Here is a 22,471-nt window from a genome sequence, read left to right as displayed (position 1 = left end):
CCAGACCTTATTTCTTTTACTGGCATGGTGGGTAGTGGAAGTTTGGGACATTTTAAGAGGGAGGGATAGCTCAAATATTTAAACACAAGTAGTGTTTTTCTTTTGACCTTATCTATTGGATTGAGACTATTTAAAAACAGTCTGTTGTGAATCCATATAAGTTGACTATGTGTTTTTGGGTGGGGTGGTAGCATAAGCCCATGACGACCAAATTACCACCCAAAAAGCTGCGGTTGGGACATTTCACAGCATCAACATCAATACATTTTCTTCTTTTATTTCCGGGCTGTTGGATAGTTGCTGCCCAGATAATACTTTCTGACTAAACGATATGACTGATGTACACATACCTGGATGAACACAGAAAATCTGTGTAGATGAAACCTGTGCTTACAGTAAGCTCCTGCTATATAATGTTGTTTTTTTTACCTATTCATATGCATTAAATCTAGTGACAACAATAAAGTTGTGTCAAGAAAGCTGTTTTGTGACACATAGCCTAGAGAATCTACAATTTATTCTTATGAGGCTAAAATAAAATTGAGTCAATAAGTGTCATGAAATGGCTTCTAATACAGCAGAAGGTTTCTTGAAGGACTTTTAACTGCATTATATTGTAATATCACCATTTGTAATAATAATGTAATTCAGGCACTACAAGTCATGTTAACCGTGTGTTAAATCCTTTTTTAGAGGCAACACAAAAAAAGTAGCCACGTAATAGCAAGAGCTGGTTAGAAAACATTATTCCTTGCATGTATGCCTGTTTATGCTTGTCTGGATGTGTGTGTGGCTGTGACTTACGTAGTGCGAGACGGGCAGAGGACAAAGAGATGGTACAACACACACTGACAGAATGAAAGATAGGTCTTATTTATTGTCTCTGTTATAGACAACAAAGTCAGCTCATTTTTTATAATTTTACAACTAGCACAAGGGTTTCAGCATAACCAGTCGTTCATGGATATCACAAGAATAGGGATTTGCTTTCACATGCCTGTGGATATCATGAATATGGATATGATGATCAGATAAAATGTGCTTGGAGCTTGTTTTATTGCCCAGGTTTTATAATGATCCAATGAAAAATGCTGACTTGTCAAAAATAGCTTGCTTAGTCGTTAGATGGAGCTGGATGATATCCTGCAGTGCAGTCCTACTGAAGAGGATCTGGTTATTTATACTTGTTGGCTTTAGAGCCCAGAAAGGGAATGTCTCTTTATGCCTCATTTGCACTCTTCTGTTTTGTTAAATATAAACTTTAAACAAACAATTTCTTTAAACATGGTACAATTACAACCATTTATTTTGGTAATTGTTGTGGAACGAAGCAGAGGGTATGACAACAAACCAAAAAAAAACCCAAAAAACTTTAGTGTCAAATAGCTATTGTGGTGCACCTGGAGATTGTAAGAATCAAAGTTCAAGTCCTACAGACAAAGGTCAACTAGTGGAAGTCAAAAGGTCATGCTGTCACAAAGGTGCTATGCTTGAGACAGTTACAGCACTCTAGTATCTTGATAAATCTTGATTTCATTGCTTAGTCTCAGAACTTTATCGCAGGTCACCACTCTTCAACACGGGATCTGGATTTTTATTAGTCTAGGCTGGCACCATAAACTGCTGTTTTACGTTTTTTGTTCTAATACTTAATACTGGGCTTATTTGGGAACTTAGTAGACCCTGAATTTTTGAATGTCTTATTTATTGGAAAGAGATATTTGTTATTGATTTAACAAAAATGGAAGTGTTACCAAAAATCAACATATAGGAATAAATATCATTTCACTTGTTAAGCATTGTGAAAAATGTCAGAACATAAACATTTCAAGAAATTGAAAAAATATCATATTTACATTTCAGTCCTGCAATGATGCCAGTTATAAATATTAATAAGTATTGATAAATATTAGCAAATGAGAATATACATTTATAAAATTAATTTTCCTGTTGACTAATTTAGAGTACCGATTGCTCTGGCTAGCAGCATGACAATAGTGTAAGCCTATAGCCGTGTTGGATTTCTGTGCTCTTTACTTGACATGGTATTGCACATTCCAACCATTTTAAAAGGGTTTTAACAAAAAAAAACCTTCCTTTCTGTTCTTTCTTGCACTTGCATCTCATGAAATGTAAAAACTTTTCTGATAGGTCTTTGCTTTGATGGTGTCTTTCCTTGTGCCTCACTTGTAAGTCGGTTTGGATAAAAGTGTCTGCTAAATGTAAAAGATGGCAAATTAGCACATCTTTTTGCATATCATTTTAACAGTAAGGGTTCATTGTTGTAAGTTATAGATTTATTTTTCTTTAATTAACTAGAGTCAGTCTTTTCTTCTTACGTCATCAAGTAGGGTTTGAAAATCTTAAGAATTATGCATAGTTATTAGCCAGGTATATTAAATCTTGGCTGGAGTTTACATGAATGACCATAGTTAATATTCATTGATGATGATTTCAGAACAAGAAAGATTTGAATATGTGCAAATACAATGTCAGTGCGATTGATGAGTGCCACACTTATCACTTGTGTCTAATAGCCTGACAAAGAAGGTATGATCAATGCCCTAATTGTACAAGCTAAAGATCAAGTACACACTCTTGGAAATCCTTCTGTCTCATTGTGCCTATAGCAAGGTGAACATGATGGGTAAAAGATGGCGCTGTGCTGCATGTTCTGACCTGCCACTCTGTGGGGAAGCAATTTTTTATTTTTTTTTTGCTGTCCTTTTTCCTGCCTTCCCCCCTTTCCTTTCAAGTGTTTTTTAGGCAAAAAAAAGGATTGAGCAGGATGAAGAGGGCAGGCAGGATGGAAAGCGTTACAGTCCTAATGTACAGTTTAACAATTTGGCTCACTCCCTTAGTCACACAGCTATCAGATGTACAGCATGCCCTCTCTGTTTGTCAAAGACACACACGCACACTTAAGTGTGATTTCAATTGGGTGAATAATATGACAAAGCCTGTTTCTGCTTGGGTTATCTTCCTACCCTCTAGTCATCTTCTGCTGCATTCTCAGTACTGTGAGAATGAATACAGTGTTTGTGTCTCTGTAACATGAAATAGCACAGAATATTGTGGGTTTCTCAGTATGATCCTGTTGTGTTCTTTATTAACCATATAAGCCCCTGAATCTCTGCCCCAGTTGCAACTTTCTTTCGTGTCTGTTTGTGAGCATGCATGCAAATCCCGTCTCCTGTTAAGATATATGAACATGGTAAATGGCAGCATGCACACACACACTCTTACAGTAAGAGTGTGGGCAACACACAACAGTGCTGCTTTTCAGAGGCATGTGTTGCCAAAACTCCTAGCTTGACAAAGGCCACCCCATTTAGGCTGTACTGGTTTCCATAGAGATGATGGTGCCCCCAACCACCAATTTTGAATGGAACAAACTTGCCATTGGCTGAGCATATTGTCTGTTATGTCTTGTGTAAACTGTGTTTTATTAGATTTTTATTCAACAGTGCTTTAAGGTGGATGCAGCAAAGTTTCTCCAGTTTGGCTGGGTTTCTCTAATCCAGTTTTGCCCAGACAGAGTGTGTCCTTGACTTGTTTTTGCTATTGAATTGATTGCTTAGTAAAGATGGTAATATCTGTATTGATGCAGTTCCTTTGATCCAGAAACCACAGTGGACGAAAGCCAAAGTTGAAGTTTCTGTGTCTAATTCGCAATTGTTTTCAATTGTGTAACTTGATGGTTATGGACCTGGTTGGGCTTATGATTACAATGTGAAAGTGGACAATTGTGATAAAGTACATTTTTATGAATATGCTGTTGAAATTGTTATAACCAATCAGAAGTTAAATCAAACTACATCGTCACTTAAATGCAAAGTTCATTACTGCCATAAAGTAGTCATACAACAATGTGAACTCAGGCTTCAACTAATGTTTATTGTTATTATCAATAAATTCAATGTTTGTCTGTTAATCTGTAAAGTAGTAAAAAGTAAAAGTCCATTGTAACATTGTATAGAAAGAAATGCTGTCTGCTTTTTGCTTGATTATTCTGATCATAATTTCTTCTCTTCAAAAATGTAGTATGTTGGTGTTAGCCAGATAGAGAGAGGAACTGACAAAATAAATGGTAGACAGTATGCAAAAACAGTTGTGTCCACTGGGTTCAGGTAACCTTGCATTTCAATGCTAGGGTCTGCACACAGTTTACAATGTCAATGAAATGATAAGATGAAAGATTAAAACAAGAGGGCTTTGAAGCATTTTATAGATGATGTTTGATTAGATAAGAAGAAAAGTTTATTAAAGTTGGTTCAGAACTTTCTGTTACTAACATGTGGTTAGCATCTTAATATGTGACAAAAACAATATCCACATTTGAAACCCTAAAGCTAATGTTAGGCTTTTGTGCTTTTCAATTTTTACAATATTTCTGTAAATATTTATTTCTCATTGACTAATTGTCTCAGGGCCTGAATTTCCCTCGTTAAATGCTTTATATAAGGGGATTTTTACATTTTGGCAGTGGACCTACTTGTTAACCTTTGATTGCTCGCCTGTAACTTAAGAAATTCTTCTCCACTCTAGATGTCATTTGGGTACCTTACATATTTAAGTCATTCCTGTTAGTATTAGATGAGTTCATTGAATATTGAGGAAAAATTGTCCAAATAACAGGCTGCCAAAAACAATTGCTCAAAGTATTTAAAATTGTGTATTCAAATTAGTTTTTCAGTCTCAACTCAACCCAGTGTTGTGCAAATTAGTCTCATGCATGTTTGACCACCACCTGCTCACCATTTTCTTAACTAAAATTCATCTTGATTGATGTACTCAACATGCTGCAACAACCTGAAAATTAGATTGAAATCAGATTGAACCTGAAATCAGATTGAATTTAATTTGTCCTAAATAACATGTTTGTTCCAAAAATGTTCAGTAAACATAGAATGAATAAATATATAGACAGTATACAGAGCAGCATAGGACAGGCTTTCAGATGATGAATAAACATGTTTACAGTCTTCTGACTTTGGCACATCTTATTTTCCAAAAGGTTTCAAATGTGGTTGATTCAGAACCTAAACTTGATCTGATTGATCAACACAGACTACATAATTCATTTTGTCCTGTCATCAGTTTAAATCAGTGAATCAACATTAGTTAGTGACAGTTAATGTGACCTAATTTTTACCGTAGAGTGATAATCAGCACTGTGGAAAAAATTGATACAACACAGTTGTAGCAGAGCTGTGATAAGAGCCATGATGTAACTTTTAATCGTGCATTGACAGAACTATTAACACAGGTGGAGCTGATGCAAGCAGCCTTGTAGAGAGAGGGAGAGAACATGAGACAAGTGTTGTCATTATTTAACATTGCTGTAAATGTGTGCAAGAATTTCTGCTAGCAAAACATAGCATTATAAGTGCTTGATTTGCAAGAATCATTTAAATTATGGGCAATTCCTGCAACCCCACAGTGAAATTCAGGTCCTGAGACCAATTAGTTAACTTTTGCAGGTTTGCCATAAACACTTTGCTCTGGATAGGCAGATATTTGTTTTATAATTTCAAAGGCTGTATGAACTGAAGACGTGCTACAGCTAGTGATAAAGTATAGTAGTAATGCCATTGTACGTATAGTGACATGAATTGCAGATTTTTATTGTTAAAAGTTAGATTTTTTGAAAGGCTGGAAAGTAACATTGAATTGAATTAACATACATCTTGCAGGAGAAACAGGGAGATGCTTTAAAGAGCCAATATGACATTCAAATGGCTAGAGAAAGGGAGCCAACAGAGGTTCACGTATGTTTTGGTAGCCTAGCCTAGAGCTGGGCCTTATCATTTTGTAAATTGTAAATATTGTCAGTGATTCTGCCCCCCTTATTGAAAACAAAAAGTAATTCCATGATGTATACTATATTGTGAATAATAAAGTGCTATGATGGGAGGATTTCACATGAGCCTACAAACAGAATAAATGTGGCAGGAAGAGCAAGCTCACATCTTTTCTAAAAAAGGGGCTTCAAATGTGGTTGAAAATGGTTCTGCTACAAATGAGAAGATATAAGACTAAAAACTTAAGTTATCTTTTTTAGACCTTGCTGTTTTACATCCTCAGAGTTGTACAATCGTCTATGAAGGAGTATAAACATAAATCACAATGTAGCAGCCTGTCTACATGTCGTTATTTCAGGTTAGTAAAGTTATTCTGAATGAGTTTTTACACTGCTAGTGTAAAAAACAAGTCTCCATGTAAACCAAAGCACAATGGAGACTTCTTTCATCTTCTCACCTAAGAGCAAGGATGAGGGTTTGAGGTGGAGTACAGGAAAGTAAATTGAGTAGGACAATAGGGACATTTTGAGTGCGAGACAAGGGTTTTGAGAGAAAGCGTTAGAAAATCTGAACATTAATTCAATAAAATATGCTCTAAAATTGAAAGATATGGTGTTGATATAAGATAGAAGAATCAATCCATATGTGATGTAGCATTTGCTCCCACACATACAGAACTGTTAACACAGGTGAAGCTGATGTAGTTCACCACTGACACACACACACACACACACACTCAAAACTCACACAAAAGTAGACATTAGTTTGCAAATAATCTTTTCCATTGAGAAACCCAGTAGGGCATCGTTAAGTTAGAGCTAGCACGAAATTTGTTGAAGACGGCTCATTTGTAATGCTCTATGCAGAAAAACAAATCCTACGTACACTAATCCCAGCCAGGTACCTCGTCCTAATCTCAGACTGCACATTATAGCATTCCTTTGAGGGTTTCACTCTTTCTCCTCCAATGTGTTGCATGAACACATTGCCCTCACAAGGTGGACTCTGTGATTGTTACATTGACATTTGGCATTCAGCGCACAAAACTTTTTTTTTGATGCAAACTTAATAGGTATAACCTATGTATTTTTTCCACAGTTAGTCAGCTGGGGGTGACCGTGTCCTATGTATTCACTGCAGTTTGAGGCTTTTATCTCACTGTTCTTGTCAAAATTGTTTATGTTCTGTTTTATTGTATTTGTTACTAATAGCACTAATCTAACTAGTACTGTGTGTAACTAGTACTAGTACTGCTGGCTTGTGATATTATGTGTGTATCTAAACTTGTTACCAAAAATTGGTCATGGTTATATCTGAATAACTTTTGCATAACCAGTGTCCAGTTCTTACATGGTGTAATATATTCCCAGTCTTGCTTTTTCAGCATGAAACTGTTAAACACAATGTATTTCAAACTTTTTTTTCTTGCTGTCTCTTCATTTTGGTTTTTGTGTGCATGTGCAGAATACCTTCATAGTGTTGCAGCTTGTGCTAACCTGCAATGTCTTTGAGCCACACACAAATGCACAAATGCCACAATTTTGGCTCATACCAAACAGCTTCTAGTTAGCTTTTGTAAAGATAGTACTGATGCCATGTTTTTAACCTGAACAGGGATGTATGTGTTAAATTCCCTGATGTGGGTTAAGCCTTAGCATTACACCCACTGTGGGTGTGTAATTGGTGTCACCTGTTTATGAAGGTTAACCTCATACATTATATCACCACGAGTGTGTGTGTATGTGTGTGTGACGGAACACAGATGAGCATGCAAGATGCATTTGCTCCAGCTTCCTACTGTAGACGTTACACCATCGACCCAACTCTCTGTTCAGGATCATCTCTATTATTTAGTTGAGTCATGGTGTTTTCAAAGGAATACTGGAGATTGGTAAAGAATGCTTGAAGGCTACATGAACCATATGTATAAAATCCTGTGGCTTTAACCGTTGGCTTTAAATTACTGATTTCGTATATTGTATACTATTATAACATGGGCCAAGAATTAACAATTCACATTGCTCTTTTATCAGCATTATAATGGATATATATTGAAATACTCGGAGTATTATTTTTTCACTGATTGGGAGATTAGAATTACAGATACATTAATTGTAAAATGTACAGTCATTTTTGAGGCTGCTGTAAATGTTATTTAATTGTATTTCATTCTATTGAGTCCATTAATATTTAGCTTTTCCTATGCATTACAGTAGTTGTAGTGTACCTGCCATTTCTTTTCAGTATGTTTGCCTAGAGGAAGTCAGGGATGTATTTAAGATTTGTCATGCCTGATGGCACAGAAAAACGGGGGCGATACATCAAATTAATTTGATTAATAAAAATTAGTAAACAAAAGATGACTAAATTTAAAGAAAATCTAGATTATTACTTCCTCTGCTCTCTGTTAATGACAGCACCAGCAGCTCAAGAAAGCTAGTTGGGTTATCTCTGTTACATGTAAATGACGGACATCTCAGCTCCTTTCTTTGTCAATTGTCTTTGTGCACAGGCTTTACATAAAAAGAATCTCCATAGAAGCCATAGCATTAGCTATCTGAGTAATGATTTAGATTATAGCCCGCGACTTACTGGGTAAGTACAGCGAACCTTGGGGTGGCTGTAGCGGAGAAGGGAGAGCGGTCGTTCAACAATCCCACAGTTATTGGTTCGATCCCCGGCTCCTGCGGTCACATGTCGAAGGTTCCTTAAGCAAGACACTGAAGAACTCACTGAGAGCAACTTAGTTGCCATTGCCCTCAGTGAGTGTTGGCCAGCTACCCGGTATATACACTATATTGCCAAAAGTATTCGCTCACCCATCCAAATAAATGAATTTAGGTGCACAAAGCAAGGTCCATAAAGACATGAATGAGTGAGTATGGTGGTGAAGAACTTGACTGGCCTGCATAGAGTCCTGACCTCAACCCTATAGAACACCTTTGGGATGAATTAGAGCTGTGTATTATGTATTTCATAAACACACTTCTAAACCTCGTGGAAAGCCTTCCCAGAAGAGTTGAAGCTGTTATAGCTGCAAAGGGTGGGCCGTCATATTAAACCCTATGGATTAAGAATGGGATGTCACTAAAGTTCATATGGGTCTAAAGGCAGGTGAGCGAATACTTTTGGCAATATAGTGTGTGTGTGTGTGTGTGTGTGTGTGTGTGTGTGTGTGTGTGTGTGTGTGTGTGTGTGTGTGTGTGTGTGTGTGTGTGTGTGTGTGTGTGTGTGTGTGAGAGACTATGATTGCGAATGGGTGAATGAGAAGCAGTGTAAAGCACTTAATAACAAATATTTGTTATTATTTGATGACAATAAGCGTGCATTTAGAATTTTGTAGTTAAGGGATACTTACTAAATAATTACTTGACGGGTGCAAATACCTAAAGTGTACTACAGATAAGAAGAGGGTTAGAGGCTTTACTTTAAATCACAGCCCTCATTTGTTTTACCTACTGATTTAAATTACTTTTCCATGCTTTGAGACCATTAAAATAAAAGCACGGTTGCTTTTTATTTTCTCAAAAATTAAGCCTCTTACCCTTGTCTTACCTGTAGTTACACCATAAGTATTTGAACCTATCATGTAATTATTTAAGAAGTACTCATTAACTACAAAATACTTGCACTGTAGGTATTTTTTTTTTTTGGTAATCTACATCCCTAAAGTTTGCTTATTGTTATCAAGAAAGAACAAATGTGTATCAATAGGTCCTGTGGAGTTATACCCTTGTTTCTAATAAGTACACAGTACGTTTGTTGTGAATGATGGCATATGTGTAACACAGTGAAAATTTTCTCATGCATAAAATGGTGCACAGAGTACTAAAAACAGCTTGTAGTGGTAAAATGTAGGCCTGGTGGCTCAATCGGTAGAGCATCAGGTTGGGATGCAGAAGGCTGCGAGATCGAATCCTATCACACCAGCCGTGGCCCCACCCCATTGTTGCTTGGTGCTGTTCCCAAGCCCCTCAAGGGGACAAGCAGAAAGCCATTTATTTGAGTGGTAAAATTGATTTATGTTTATATAACAGTATCTACCTCAGCCAGCCAGTGCTTTGCTGTGTCCATGTACATGTTCCTACGGGCTGTTGTCTGTTCTTGTTTTGTCATTAACTTGTGTGTTATCTTCTGCCAAGGTGTCTGTAATCCTAATCTTACCATCCACTGTATGATACAGTAACTAAATAGATGTATATTTGTATTAAAGCTGTCTTTTAACAAATGTTTGCATTTCAGCATTTGTTATTTTTTTGTGTACTATGAATCTAGAGTTGATGTGTTTATTGTACAATAAACTGTCCATACTCCTTTGCTTGGCACCAGCTGCTCTGGCATAGTGCTGGGTAGAGGTCACAATCTTGTGAATGTTTCAGTTTCATGAAACACCCAGGCTTCTAGTATATACCTTTCAGGTATACTGTACACTGGTTACCCGCTAGTTTGTAGAGTTCAGTCTTACAATCTACTGACAAGAAACAACATTCTTCAAGCTAGAGTTGTACAAGTGTAAGCTATTTCCTTAATTCGTTGTCATTCATATTAATTTTAATGTCAGGAGGTGGGTGTCCAGTACATAAAATAATCTAAACAGTTAAAAATTCAACAGTGCCAATGAACTCCTTCCTGGCCCCGGTTATTTTGTCTCTTTTGTCCTGTAGCAATTGAATAGTGAACATGGTATGAGGTTTTACCTTCAGACACACAACTACCCTCAGTTACAAGTAGCCAGGGTAGACATGTTTCTTCATTTTTAAGAAAACTCACTGTCCTTTAAATGAACATAATGTATATGTGTACATGAGGGCATATGTTTAAGTGTGGGAGTGCGTGTGATCCAGATGTCCTGTTGTTACCCTCCATGAGATGCTAAGAAGTATGATTCCATCAACCAAACTGGATGACTGCCACAGCCAGGAATAGACTCCTAGAGCTTAAAATACCAGATAGACACACATTGCAAGCAAATACAACCCCTGCTGAGCATGTTTAAGGGTGTATTTGTTGTACATATGTATCGTTGCTGCTTTTGTTGAGATTCGGTATCTTTATAAATTATTCACTTGCTCGGTATATCGACACTTAAAAGGTATCACAATAACCTGCTGTTAAAAATTATACTATTCCCCCGTTTTATTAGTATTGTACTGAAAATATTTAGTTTTGTACATACCAGGTTTAACAGGCTTTCTGTAGCTGGTGTCTGTATGAAGTTATGGAGCCCAAAAAAAGATTACATGCGAGCCAAGAGAGTTCCCCAGTAGCAATACTCTACAAGCTGAAAAATAAGGTGTCCTTTTAAAACACATACATGCATGAAACAAACAAATCACAGCAAGTCAAATGAGCTGATTCCTAACTGGCATGTGAAAATGCAACTTGGTTTCTGTAAAAGGGGTAAAATTTTAGAGAAAACTCATCTCACTTTTTAGATTTCTCCAGAAGAGTGCAGTTTGCTCTGCCCTTTATGTGCAAAACCAGCTTTCTTAATACTTTTTTTGTTTTTTTGTTTTTTTTAACAAGAGCACACGCATGAGAGAAGACTTAAGGACAATTAGCAGTGTGGAGTTGCTGGAAGAAAGAAAATCATAACAATTTGTGATGCCTCTTTGTATTTACAGCAAGCCCCCCAAAAGCCTGACATAAACTGCCAAAACAGAAAAAGTTTTTGTTGTCCTTTCGGCTTATCCCGTTTGTTCAGGGTCGCCACAGCGGATCATTGTCCGCATGTTGATTTGGCGCAGTTTTTGCGCTGGATGCCCTTCCTGACGCAACCCTCCCCGATTTCTGCCAGATTTGGACTGGCACTGCGCAACTGAGGAGGGGAATGGGCTTTTAGGGGTTCAGCGTCTTGCCCAGAGACACTTCAACATATACCTGGAGACGGGGATCGAAACCCTGACCCTGACCCTGAGCTACAGCCGCTCCTCCAAAACAGAAAAAGTGACCCTTAAAAATTTAAATAAGTTAGTTTCTATGTATTGTCGGCCTCTAACCCCTCCAGAAAGTCAGGGAAGCTGCATCCTCTTTGCTTTAATCCACTCCTGGCTTGCAATAAACAATAAATGCAGTCCTGTACACTACACATGACTGATAGTTGGTATGGCTCCTTTAGTACATTACATAAATAAACCTTATAGATTTTTAACACCATAAGCTTAAGAGAGGTATTGAGGACTCCTGTATTGTGATTAAAAAATAAAAACATACTAAATGCATCAGTGCATTACATGTACAAAACCATAACGCAAACATATGTTAATTTTAAGAATCAAATATCCAACTTTTGTTGACTGACAGTGGTGTTTGTAAATTTAGGTAAGATCTGATCTCCACCAGTACATGTTTTCCAAAATTGTACAATGTCGTTGAAGGGGAAACTGCGCACTCACAGAGACTAGCACTGGTCTGGATTGCTGCCACTGTTGTATGTGGCTCTGTACTCTCTCAGGGGCAGCTTCTTTGCTGTCCCTTGCTTCCTCTTCCTGTCTTCAAGAGGAAGTGTGCTTTGTTTGGCTTCAGATGGCAATATCTTCATATTTGTTATGAGAAAAAGGTGAGCCTGGGGTGGTACTCACTAGGCAACAGACTTTTTTTTTTATATGATTCTGCTGTTTTTGAGTGTTACTGCACGATAGATGGTTTTTCATTTTTTTCACACACACTCCAACTGTACTTGGCTCATCTATTTTTGGCAGGAGCTGTGTTTTGGGGCAGTCCCATTAGCTTTGCTTTATTAAGTCATTAAAGTAGTCTACAGTGGTGCCACACACAATCACTGTCCACATTGCTGGAGCCATTGTCCAGGGCCCAGCAGTTACACAAGAATCATGTGTGCAGTTGAAGGTCATGGCTTAGGTCAGGTTATCCAAACAATATCCAATCCAGTGAAAACACTATGTTTGGCATCACATACTTTGGCTGTTTATCTCAATAAGTACAACCACTCAAGTAACTAGTGGTAATTTTTTTTGTGGTCGTATCCAATGTGTTTTTGTTATTGGATTTCCTGTCCTGGCTCATGTTAGTATGTCTGACTCACACTCTGTGTAATGCCTTTGCGATTTATTTATTTATTTTTTTGTTGTTCTTTGCTCTGTCATCATAGCATTATTGGGCCATGTCTTGGAATTGCTTTCTGTAATTAAAGTGTCAGCTAGATAACATTTAATGTGAATGTATTGTCTGTATCCCAAACACTCACAAGCTGGTAAACACATTGCAATGTTGAAGATGTGTGTTTCCCTTTTTTTTGTTTTTTGTTCTTTGTTTTAATTTTGTCTATCCACTTTCTTCACTCTGCTGCTTTTTGTAACGCCCCCCCCCCAACACCACCATTGTCATTTCCTTCTTAATCTTGCTCTCTTTCTGCACCACTTCACTGTCTGTCATTCATCCTCATTTCTCCCTTCATTCTTTTCTTGTCTTGCTTTCTCTCCAGGTGGCTATAAAAATAGTGGATAAGACCCAGCTGGATGATGAAAACCTGAAAAAGATCTTCAGAGAAGTGCAAATCATGAAGTTGCTAAAGCACCCCCACATCATCCGCCTCTACCAGGTACATACTTACCCACAGAGCCGACACTCTGCTTAGTTTTACATTCAAGACCCAAGACCAAGTAGGAGAAAAATACAAGTAAGATGTGTTTGCAGGATTTGCAACCCCTCACCCCAAATACAAATGAAATTATTTTGGAAAAAGGCAAAAGCAAAGACTTCCTTCTGGCCAACTGTATGAAAATAATCTAGAACTGCCAAATTTTTGGTATAAAATTTAAAATGTACCTGTGGCAAAACTATTTCATTTTTTATCCATTACAAATTAACATGTTTTGTTTCACTTGTTATCGTTCATCTGTTAATCTGACCAGTACAACTCTGATGTTCTCCCAGGGCCCAAGTTGTAGATGTTGAGAAAAGAGTTTCTTTTTTTTTTAATTCTTTGCCTGTGCTTTTCTTATATCAGGTCACTAAAACACCAAACCAGTCTTTTATTAAAGTTATTTTTTCCAACATTTTCTATACATAATAATAAATGTAAATGTATCACTAGCAGTTGGCCAATCAGAAAATCTGTAGGATCATATTTTTTTTTTTTTAGGTGATGGAGACAGAGCGGATGATCTATCTGGTAACAGAGTATGCTAGCGGTGGAGAGATATTTGGTAAGGGAGTACCCCATTGTTTCATTTTTACGGATTGTCTTTGTCACTGTCTCTCTCTGTTTTTCATTTTGTGCTTGTTTTGTTTTTACGTTGTACCTGATGATCTCACAATTTAATAAAAAACGTAATTCAATAACTATTGAAATACAATAATGAAGGCACTGCTCTTTAAAATGTTTGTAAATGGTTTTCCCCTTTACATTTAGGTCTTATTTCTGTTCACAGTGACAAAATATATCTCTTACTAAACACAACCTAATCTGTCTGATACAAGCATACAGCTTAGTTTCATTATTTGCAGATATTTGTGCTTGTATCTTAAGACATTCATTTATTTATTTACTTAGTTACTTACCTATGTGTGAATCCAAGGGTTTACATATCTAAATTGAATTTATGTGTGTTTAGACCACCTTGTGGCTCATGGGCGTATGGCGGAAAAGGATGCCAGAAAGAAATTCAAGCAGATTGTGGCAGCCGTCCATTTCTGTCACTGCCGCAATATTGTTCATAGAGACTTAAAGGCTGAGAATCTGCTGCTTGACCACAACCTCAACATCAAAATCGCAGGTGTGTATATGTGTGTTCTCACCAAAGAATGTATGGGTGGGTATCTTAATTTAGTGGTTTTGTGCTGTCTTTGTGAGTAAATGGAGGCAAGTGTCAGCATGTGATTTTGGAGTATTTTCCTGGTTTAGTTGAATTTACTCTCTCAAAAAAACGATCGGATTGAATAAACCTCTTCTCCCCCATCAGATTTTGGCTTCAGTAACCTGTTTTCCCGAGGCCAGCTGTTGAAGACGTGGTGTGGCAGCCCTCCCTATGCCGCACCAGAGCTCTTTGAAGGAAAGGAGTATGATGGACCTAAAGTAGATATATGGGTGAGTTGTATTTTAGATCTGCATTGGGTCCTTTTGATGTGTATTACAGATGTAACTATGAGGCTTAAAACCTCATGAAACACAGTTTAAAAATAAACAGATAAAAGAATGCATAAGATGTCATGAAACAGAGTTTCTTTATTAGAAAGTTTGTTTAAGCCATATTTTAAAACAAAGCATTCACATTTGTTTTCTGCGTTTCTTTTTTCCTCTATAGAGCTTAGGTGTCGTGCTATATGTGTTGGTGTGCGGTGCCCTGCCCTTTGATGGCAGCACTCTCCATAATTTGCGGGCACGTGTCCTCAGTGGCAAGTTCCGCATTCCCTTCTTCATGTCCACAGGTAGTACTCCTGTAAACTCATGTTCACCTACACTTAGATAGATATCAACTTTTTCTTTTCATTCAAGAGCAAGTCAAGGTTTTACTCCACCAACAGTTGCTTTTCACTGGCCATCTTAAAGAACGGTGGCTACGATTGTCTTTACTGTGCCGAGAAGTGGGATATATTGCTTTATACTAAAGGGCTGGATTGAAAAATTACACTTATGAGCCAAATCCTTATGACTTCTTACAAAGTGAATAAGATCTTGTAACAATGTCGTGTCAATGGTCAGTTCTTGTCGACGTGTTGGATGTGGGAGAAATGGGCAGGTGCAAAGACCTGAGTGACTTTGACATTAACCATATTGTACCAGACAACTAGGTTGGAACATTTCCAAAAAAGCAGGGCAGGTTGGATCTTATGGTAAACACCTATCCAAAAAGGAACAAACCACAAAGCGCTTTTTCTATAATGAACACAATAGGTTAACGACCCGATCAACGCTAAAAGTTGAGCATTTAAAATGGGAAAAGAATAGAGCAGATAGTTATATTCTTATTGAACCACATTAAAAATGATAATAGTTCTGTTAGAATGTTCATTCAGAGCATTTATTAAACCACATCAATTGAGTTTCTTAAAAGTAAAACATGAGAACACAAATGGAAAATGACATTTATTTTTCGCTTTGATATTTCAGATTTTTATGACCTATTTCTATTAATTTCCACTCTCTTGAGAAAGAGTTAGCATTTCTTTGGACAGGGCTTATTAGGAGGTGGATTATTATATATGAATATTATACTAACTTTATATTTGTGTCTTATGTAAGTGCACCTCTATGTTTGTGTGTTATTGCAGACTGTGAGTACTTGATCAGACACATGTTAGTGCTGGAGCCCAGCAAACGTTTGACCATGGAGCAGATCTGTAAGAACAAGTGGATGAGACAAGGAGACCTGGACCCAGACTTTGACAGGGTGAGACCCTTGTAGAAGTATTCTGCAATATTCATCACTCATGGCACATATGTGTATTTACCATTTACCAATAGCAAAAGAATTTTGTCCTGTGTAATTTGTCACTTGATCCTCCCATGTTGTTAATTTGATATTTTTTGTGACTATGTGACAGCCTTAGTGTATATGAGAATTAAAAAGGAAGATACTTTCATATCTATCTGTTAAATATAAGGCGACACCCAGCAGCCAGCACAAAAACTCAAATAGGGGTAAATGACTAATTTGGCACTGTTGAAATGTACCGTGAACTTTTTTCAGTTGTCTAGTCTTTGCAAAACCTTATGTGTAAGAAGAGTCCTGGATTGATTGGATAGCATTTTTCTCTCAGACGTATTGAGAGATGGCCAAATATACTTGGGCAGCCATTAACATACATTTACATTTATGTGTGGGGAAACACTAATTTGCTATTTTATGTGGAAGTTATGTGCCTGCTAAGTCTTTCTCTGAGCAGTTACCTCCTGGAGTCCCACGTGGTTGTTCAGTAAATGCTCTCAGCTACATAGTTTGTAACTTCACCACAAAGTCCTAAAATGTCAAAATTGTCCTTAATTTTACCAATGGATAATGTGCTCCAGACTGTGAAATCAAACTCTGTTAACTTTGACTTTATCATTTGCTACTGAATAATTTACTGTCATACTCCCTCACATTTCCTTTACATTTCTCATCCCTTCCAGTTGATAGCAGAGTGTGAACAGGTGAAGACAGAGCGAGAGACAGAGCTAATCAATGAGCAGGTGCTGATGGCAATGTGTGAAATGGGTCTAGACCGAGAGCGCACACTTCAGGTTGGACATAATTGTGTGATGATTTTTACAGATGTATTTTGATATTCAGTGCTGCCTTTTGTCAATTTATTTCAGCAACTAAGTTTTGTCCGCTATTGTTCCTCCTAGTCCCTTCAAACTGATGCATACGATCACTACAGTGCCATCTACAGTCTGCTGGCTGAACGTCTCAAGAAACACAAAACCTTACGTGTTGCCCAGCCCACACCGCGTTCTGTTAGCTATCCCCTTAACGCTGTACAGGTAGTTCATTTTTCATTTGTATTGCCATTATGTGACGGGGGTTTTACAGCTAATGTTTTAATTTTGACACAGTTTGAGTGTATTTCTTTGTAATCGCTTTCACACGTACTTTTTTGAAGGCATACCATCATTATTTTAGAGTTTCTTTGGTATGTTTACTTATAAGAGTTTAAAAACAGTACATCTTTTGGACTCTATTCTTCACTCCTCCTGCATTAAAGGAATATTGGACATGTTTTTTGGTAGTCTCTTCTGAAGAAAGGTGTGTGTGTGTGAGGCATAGCTTTTTCAATACTCTTAACCTACAGTAGTCATTGTGTAAGTCCACTGAATGGAGTTCATTGACCTTAACCCATCTGCCAATCCCACCTGCTCTAAGAAGATTGTTAAAAATTAGTGCAATCCTAACATGACCTGTTTGTTCGTGTGTGTGCCCAGCAGAACGATCCACAGGCTAATCCTGTTAGCATGACCGTTCCCCATGTCCAGCTCATTAACCCAGACAACCAGATTGTTGAGGTGAGTCAAGGATGGCATCCAGTTGTTTATGTCAGCCTGGCAGTGGGTGGCCAGAATATTGCTTTAATAGGAAAGCAGGGACCAGTCTGGATTTTTGTTCATTAATTTGAAATCCCAACATTGACTATAACGTCCAAGTGCAGCTGAGTTTGACTGATAAAAAATAGTTGTTGCTCCTATATGGCAGTACCTTAACAAGTCCTTAGCCAGGAATTACTACAACAGGTTACATAAATTAGTCAACACAACAACACCTTGTCTTTATTTTTGATGATTTGACTGCCTGTGCATTATGTGTATTATTTACAGTTTCATAGTCCTGCTTACTTTGATCAGTTCATCTTTTTATCTCACAGATTATGATCAGATCCAGACAATAACACTTACATGCGCACATACTCAAACATAACACAGTCTAGAAGCTGACTCACAAACACTGTGAAACACAAGAATGCGTCAGATTACTGCAGTGCAGCAGCGATTTTAATAGAGAATTTGAACACACACACGTTCTCTTTAAGCCTTGAAGAGACATTGCTCTAGACCATTACTGACGGCCATGTATATGTATTTTTCTGTTGTTTAGCCTGATGGCAGCATGGCATTGGACAGTGATGAAGGGGAGGAGCCATCTCCAGAAGCAATGGCTCGCTACCTTTCAATGAGGCGACACACTGTGGGGGTTCCAGACCAAAGGTAACAAATACATGCATGTTAACTCTTCCAAGGATTTGAACTATATATATGTAGTACATATCCATTTTATATTATGTTTTGTGCATCCTTTGTTGATAGGCTAATGGCTAAAATTACATAAGAACACAGCTTTATCAGCAGAAAAAAAACAGCGATTTAGACTGTTTTGCATGTGGTATCATTTAATATAATTGTTGACAAAATATCAATGGGAGACCAGATATAGCAAGTGTTTATTGGTAGGACTGTTGATACAGAGAGTGAAAAGTGGGTTATTGAAAGTTGCATTTGAACAATCTATTTTATTTAAGACAAGTATGAGCTAGAAACACTGATTCCATCTTGTTCTTGTTCTTCCCACTTCAGGACAGAGATGCAGGAGGACCTTCAGAAGCTGCCACCAGGTTTCCCTCGTGGTGCTGTGCCTCAACCCCCCTTCCCATTACTGGCTCCCAATATGGGCCAAATGCACACTCTCATGCCAACACAGTGCTTGCAGCCCACACAGCAGCTGGAGTACAAGGTAGAGGCTGTTGGGTAGATTGGCAATAAAAGACCTATAAAGTAATCTATTAACTTGTAGAAACCTGCGTCTATAGGTCATAAATATCTAATTCATCTTTATTTATCTGACATTCCAGGAGCAGTCATTGCTACAGCCACCTACCCTGCAGCTGCTCAATGGCATGGGGCCTCTGGGCCGAAGAGCTTCCGATGGCGGTGCCAACATTCAACTACACGCTCAGCTCCTCAAGAGGCCCAGAGGGCCCTCACCACTTGTCGCCAGCCCAGTAAGTATAAATGTTATTTATGGGGACATGGGTGTCTGTGCAATTTGTTTATATTCTAATATGCAAACTGTAAGAGTCTTGACCAGGAAACTAATTGTCTCTCTCAGCACCCTATCCCTGCAGTAGCTCCAGTGGATGAGGAGGGTTCAGATGGAGAGCCAGACCAAGAGGCAGTACAGAGGTAACCCACAGGGACAGTTTTGGTGGAAAGGTATACTGTACAGGAGTGCTGTCTAAACTGGATAATCTGGAAAGACTGTAGCTTGTAAAAATAGGTCAATGAGTTCTCTATTAATTAGTTGGGTTTACAGTATTTTTTAATTTAATACTATCTAAAATTATTTGCTACTGCAATTTCTGAATGCACATCTAAATCACGAAGTTTTAAGTACTCCAACATTTTGGAGACAAAGAAATTGGATACAAAATGGCACATGGAAATGTGGTGTAGGATTCAAAAGTCTAGGTTAGGGTTTCCCAATTGGTCCTCTTCAGACAGCACTTTCTGTAGACTTCGCTGGTGTCCTGGGTTGCTGGGAGTGAGTGCCTTCAGGCTGCTCTGCTTTTCCCCACGGGAGGTGGCCACTCTGCTATGGTGCTTATCTCATCTCTCCTCCTTTCTCCATTGCGCAAGTGTCTTCTGTCACAGTTCCAAACTGAATCCGCACTAAACCCAGCCCACCTATCTTTTAAACTCTTTGGCTAAGAACCTCTTTATCTCTTTCATTTCAAGATGCCAAATTATTCTCCCAACTTTCTCACTCTTTCTCACACAGCTTTTCTAACTCTAAAGCTTGCAAAACAAGCTATTAAAAAATGGCAACCAATCCAATCATGAAATTGGAATCTGGGGGGTTGTGGGATACCCATAAGCTTTAACATCCATCTATGGTGTAATTTTATTGTTTGTTTTTCTGATTGGCTAAGATGATATGAATGATGGCACCCATTGGCAGAAGTGGGAAGGGGTGGGCCTTTCCCCCCCATCTCCATTAGCCAATGAGGACAGAGAGCTGACCAGCACTGCTTCCTGTCTCCCACCCTCACCCCCGTCCTCCCCCTCCCTGCGGCCCAGGTACCTGGCGAACCGCTCCAAGCGGCACACGACGCACGCGCTCACGAGCACATCGCATGGCGAGCCCTCGACAGAGTCACAGCGGCCCCAGGGCCCCCGCCAGAGGGGGGGTTGGGCCCCCGACACACACACACGGTGAGGGGACACACCCGCTCCGAGCTGTATATGCACAAGGACACTCAAACATACAGGCCCACACATTAAATAAGGGCATATTAAGCCTAACTCTATCTGTTTGATGTCTCTCCCTCACACATATACTCACTCTCAGCTGATCTCACACACACTCACACACACATTACTGATAAATCATCTGCATCAGGTGATCATTGTGCACCTTGTTTAGAAGAGGGATTATGGTTTTGTCAGTAGTGGTACTGGAGATGGAGGGTGTGGCACAGGACACATCACCTGTAAACCATGTATCAAAATAACAGTTTCTTCTCCACAAATTTGAAAGGAGCAGGTATGTTACAGGTTTACTCTCAAGACTCAAGTCAGAGCAACTCTTCGAATCTTGCCCAGTAATTAAGTTTTTATTGAAGCTTGTCAACACGTAGATGTTAATGTTCTTTTTTCTGTGCAATGAAATGTTGATTCCCTGAACAGTATGTAGAAAATAAATTGTCACCATTAGTAGGTTTCCTTAAGAATCATTCCTTATCCCTGTCATATCTTGCCAGTGTCGCCCCGAAGTAACTTTCATTGGTGCGCAGGAAATGAAACGTAATGTAAATTGATTATAATCGTATTGCGATTGACAAGGATAGTGTTTATATGCTTCCTTTTGTAATATAAGTTCTGTGCGCTAATGTTTTATACACATTTGACGTATAAGCATTCTCTGTTTGTAATATTTTGCATGGGTTTGAAGCTCATGCTTCTGATGTGTTTATGTGGCTCATCTGTGTCTGTGTCTGAACATGTGCATCAATGTCTCTGCTATTTGTCACATTGTGTCATTGTATCCCTGCGTGTGTGTGTTTGTGTGTACACACACGTTTGTGTCCACTCCCTGTGGTCCTGTCTTCAGATCCAGCTATAAGGACTGTAACACCCTTCATCTGCCCATGGAGCGCTTCTCACCTGTCAGACGGTTTTCAGATGGTGCGGCCACTATCCAGGCATTCAAGGCTCATCTAGAGAACAGCAGTCTTATAAAGCAACTCAAGCAGGTACATCACTCTGCTTATTATCACAAGCTTATGCTAATGAAACCTATATTTAGAATGGACACCATTAGACATTAGTGTATATCTGTTTAGCACTTTTAGCTCTCAAGGCAAAATCGTTTTTTGACAGTTGACAACTTGGAGTGCAGATAGAAACAAAGGCACAGAGAGAATGATCTGGTATTCAGGGCTCTACAATTACTTTTATTTTTGGCACACAGATGAAAATTGGTAACTTTATGTTTATTTATTGAAAATACTTTAATGATCCTATGGGGAAATTTTAGGGACAACTGCCATTTCAAGGGCTACTTTTTGGGATCAGTATCACCTCTTATCAGTTGAGCTGTAGCTGCTTCCGTTACTAACATTAATTCATCTGTATGTTTGTCTGCTGATTTTAAACAGTAAATATTTAACATCAAATTTAGATGTCTAGCTGGACATGCAGAGTTAAGTCATGTGCACGGTTAAATAGCTTGTTCCACCATCAAAGCTGAAAACTTTATCTTTGAATCTTTTGCTGTGCACTGTATGGACTACCTGATGTTGTATGTCAACAATGGGCAATAGGGATTTTAGACCTGGGTGAGGGTGTTCTGGTAGAAAGGTGCTGACAAGTTGGCTACTCTGTAGGTGAGAGTCAGAGCTGATGTGGGTGGAAGACTGGTTAGAAAACTGAATAGAGTTGTGATGCCTGGATCTGAATAGGTCAGCTAGAAAAAGAGACAGCTTGTAAGATAAAGTTAATTTTCTCGAGATAATGAGATAATTTAGCAAAATCCAGATGACCGTCTCGGCTTCCATAGGTCATATCCAATGCCTTGTCCTTCAAAGTTGGGGTAATAAATGTGATTTTGCTATAGTTAACATAGGCTAGTTAATGGTCCACATGAATGTGTTTTTACCTTAGTAGTTAAGTTTTACGATCGCTTGAGCCTGTTTCACATATGAACTCCGACAAATGTTAGAATTCAGCATCGGAC

The 22,471-nt window shown here is 38.4% G+C and overlaps 1 protein-coding gene across 3 annotated transcripts in view; it reads left to right on the top strand.

The window, feature by feature from the left end:
* The window catches only part of sik3 (SIK family kinase 3), a 36,059-nt gene that overhangs the window by 1,327 nt on the left and 12,261 nt on the right, over positions 1 to 22,471 (top strand). Inside the window, exons 2-16 of one of the 3 annotated variants that reach the window (XM_067507992.1) lie at positions 13,249 to 13,365; positions 13,909 to 13,972; positions 14,381 to 14,542; positions 14,729 to 14,853; positions 15,071 to 15,194; positions 16,038 to 16,156; positions 16,879 to 16,989; positions 17,098 to 17,232; positions 17,674 to 17,751; positions 18,338 to 18,447; positions 18,814 to 18,970; positions 19,089 to 19,238; positions 19,346 to 19,419; positions 20,314 to 20,448; positions 21,347 to 21,488. In XM_067507992.1, the coding sequence (XP_067364093.1) occupies positions 13,249 to 13,365; positions 13,909 to 13,972; positions 14,381 to 14,542; positions 14,729 to 14,853; positions 15,071 to 15,194; positions 16,038 to 16,156; positions 16,879 to 16,989; positions 17,098 to 17,232; positions 17,674 to 17,751; positions 18,338 to 18,447; positions 18,814 to 18,970; positions 19,089 to 19,238; positions 19,346 to 19,419; positions 20,314 to 20,448; positions 21,347 to 21,488 (1,803 nt within the window). Of the gene's footprint in view, positions 1 to 13,248; positions 13,366 to 13,908; positions 13,973 to 14,380; positions 14,543 to 14,728; positions 14,854 to 15,070; positions 15,195 to 16,037; positions 16,157 to 16,878; positions 16,990 to 17,097; positions 17,233 to 17,670; positions 17,752 to 18,337; positions 18,448 to 18,813; positions 18,971 to 19,088; positions 19,239 to 19,345; positions 19,420 to 20,313; positions 20,449 to 21,346; positions 21,489 to 22,471 lie in introns of all 3 variants that reach the window. The other 2 variants (XM_067507993.1, XM_067507994.1) reach the window with 2 other exon arrangements.

The sequence above is a fragment of the Channa argus genome, chromosome 6, assembly GCF_033026475.1.
Source record: "Channa argus isolate prfri chromosome 6, Channa argus male v1.0, whole genome shotgun sequence".
In the NCBI taxonomy this organism is placed as follows: domain Eukaryota; kingdom Metazoa; phylum Chordata; class Actinopteri; order Anabantiformes; family Channidae; genus Channa; species Channa argus.
Note: the sequence above shows the minus strand (reverse complement) of the source record. Positions and strands in the feature narration are given on the sequence as shown.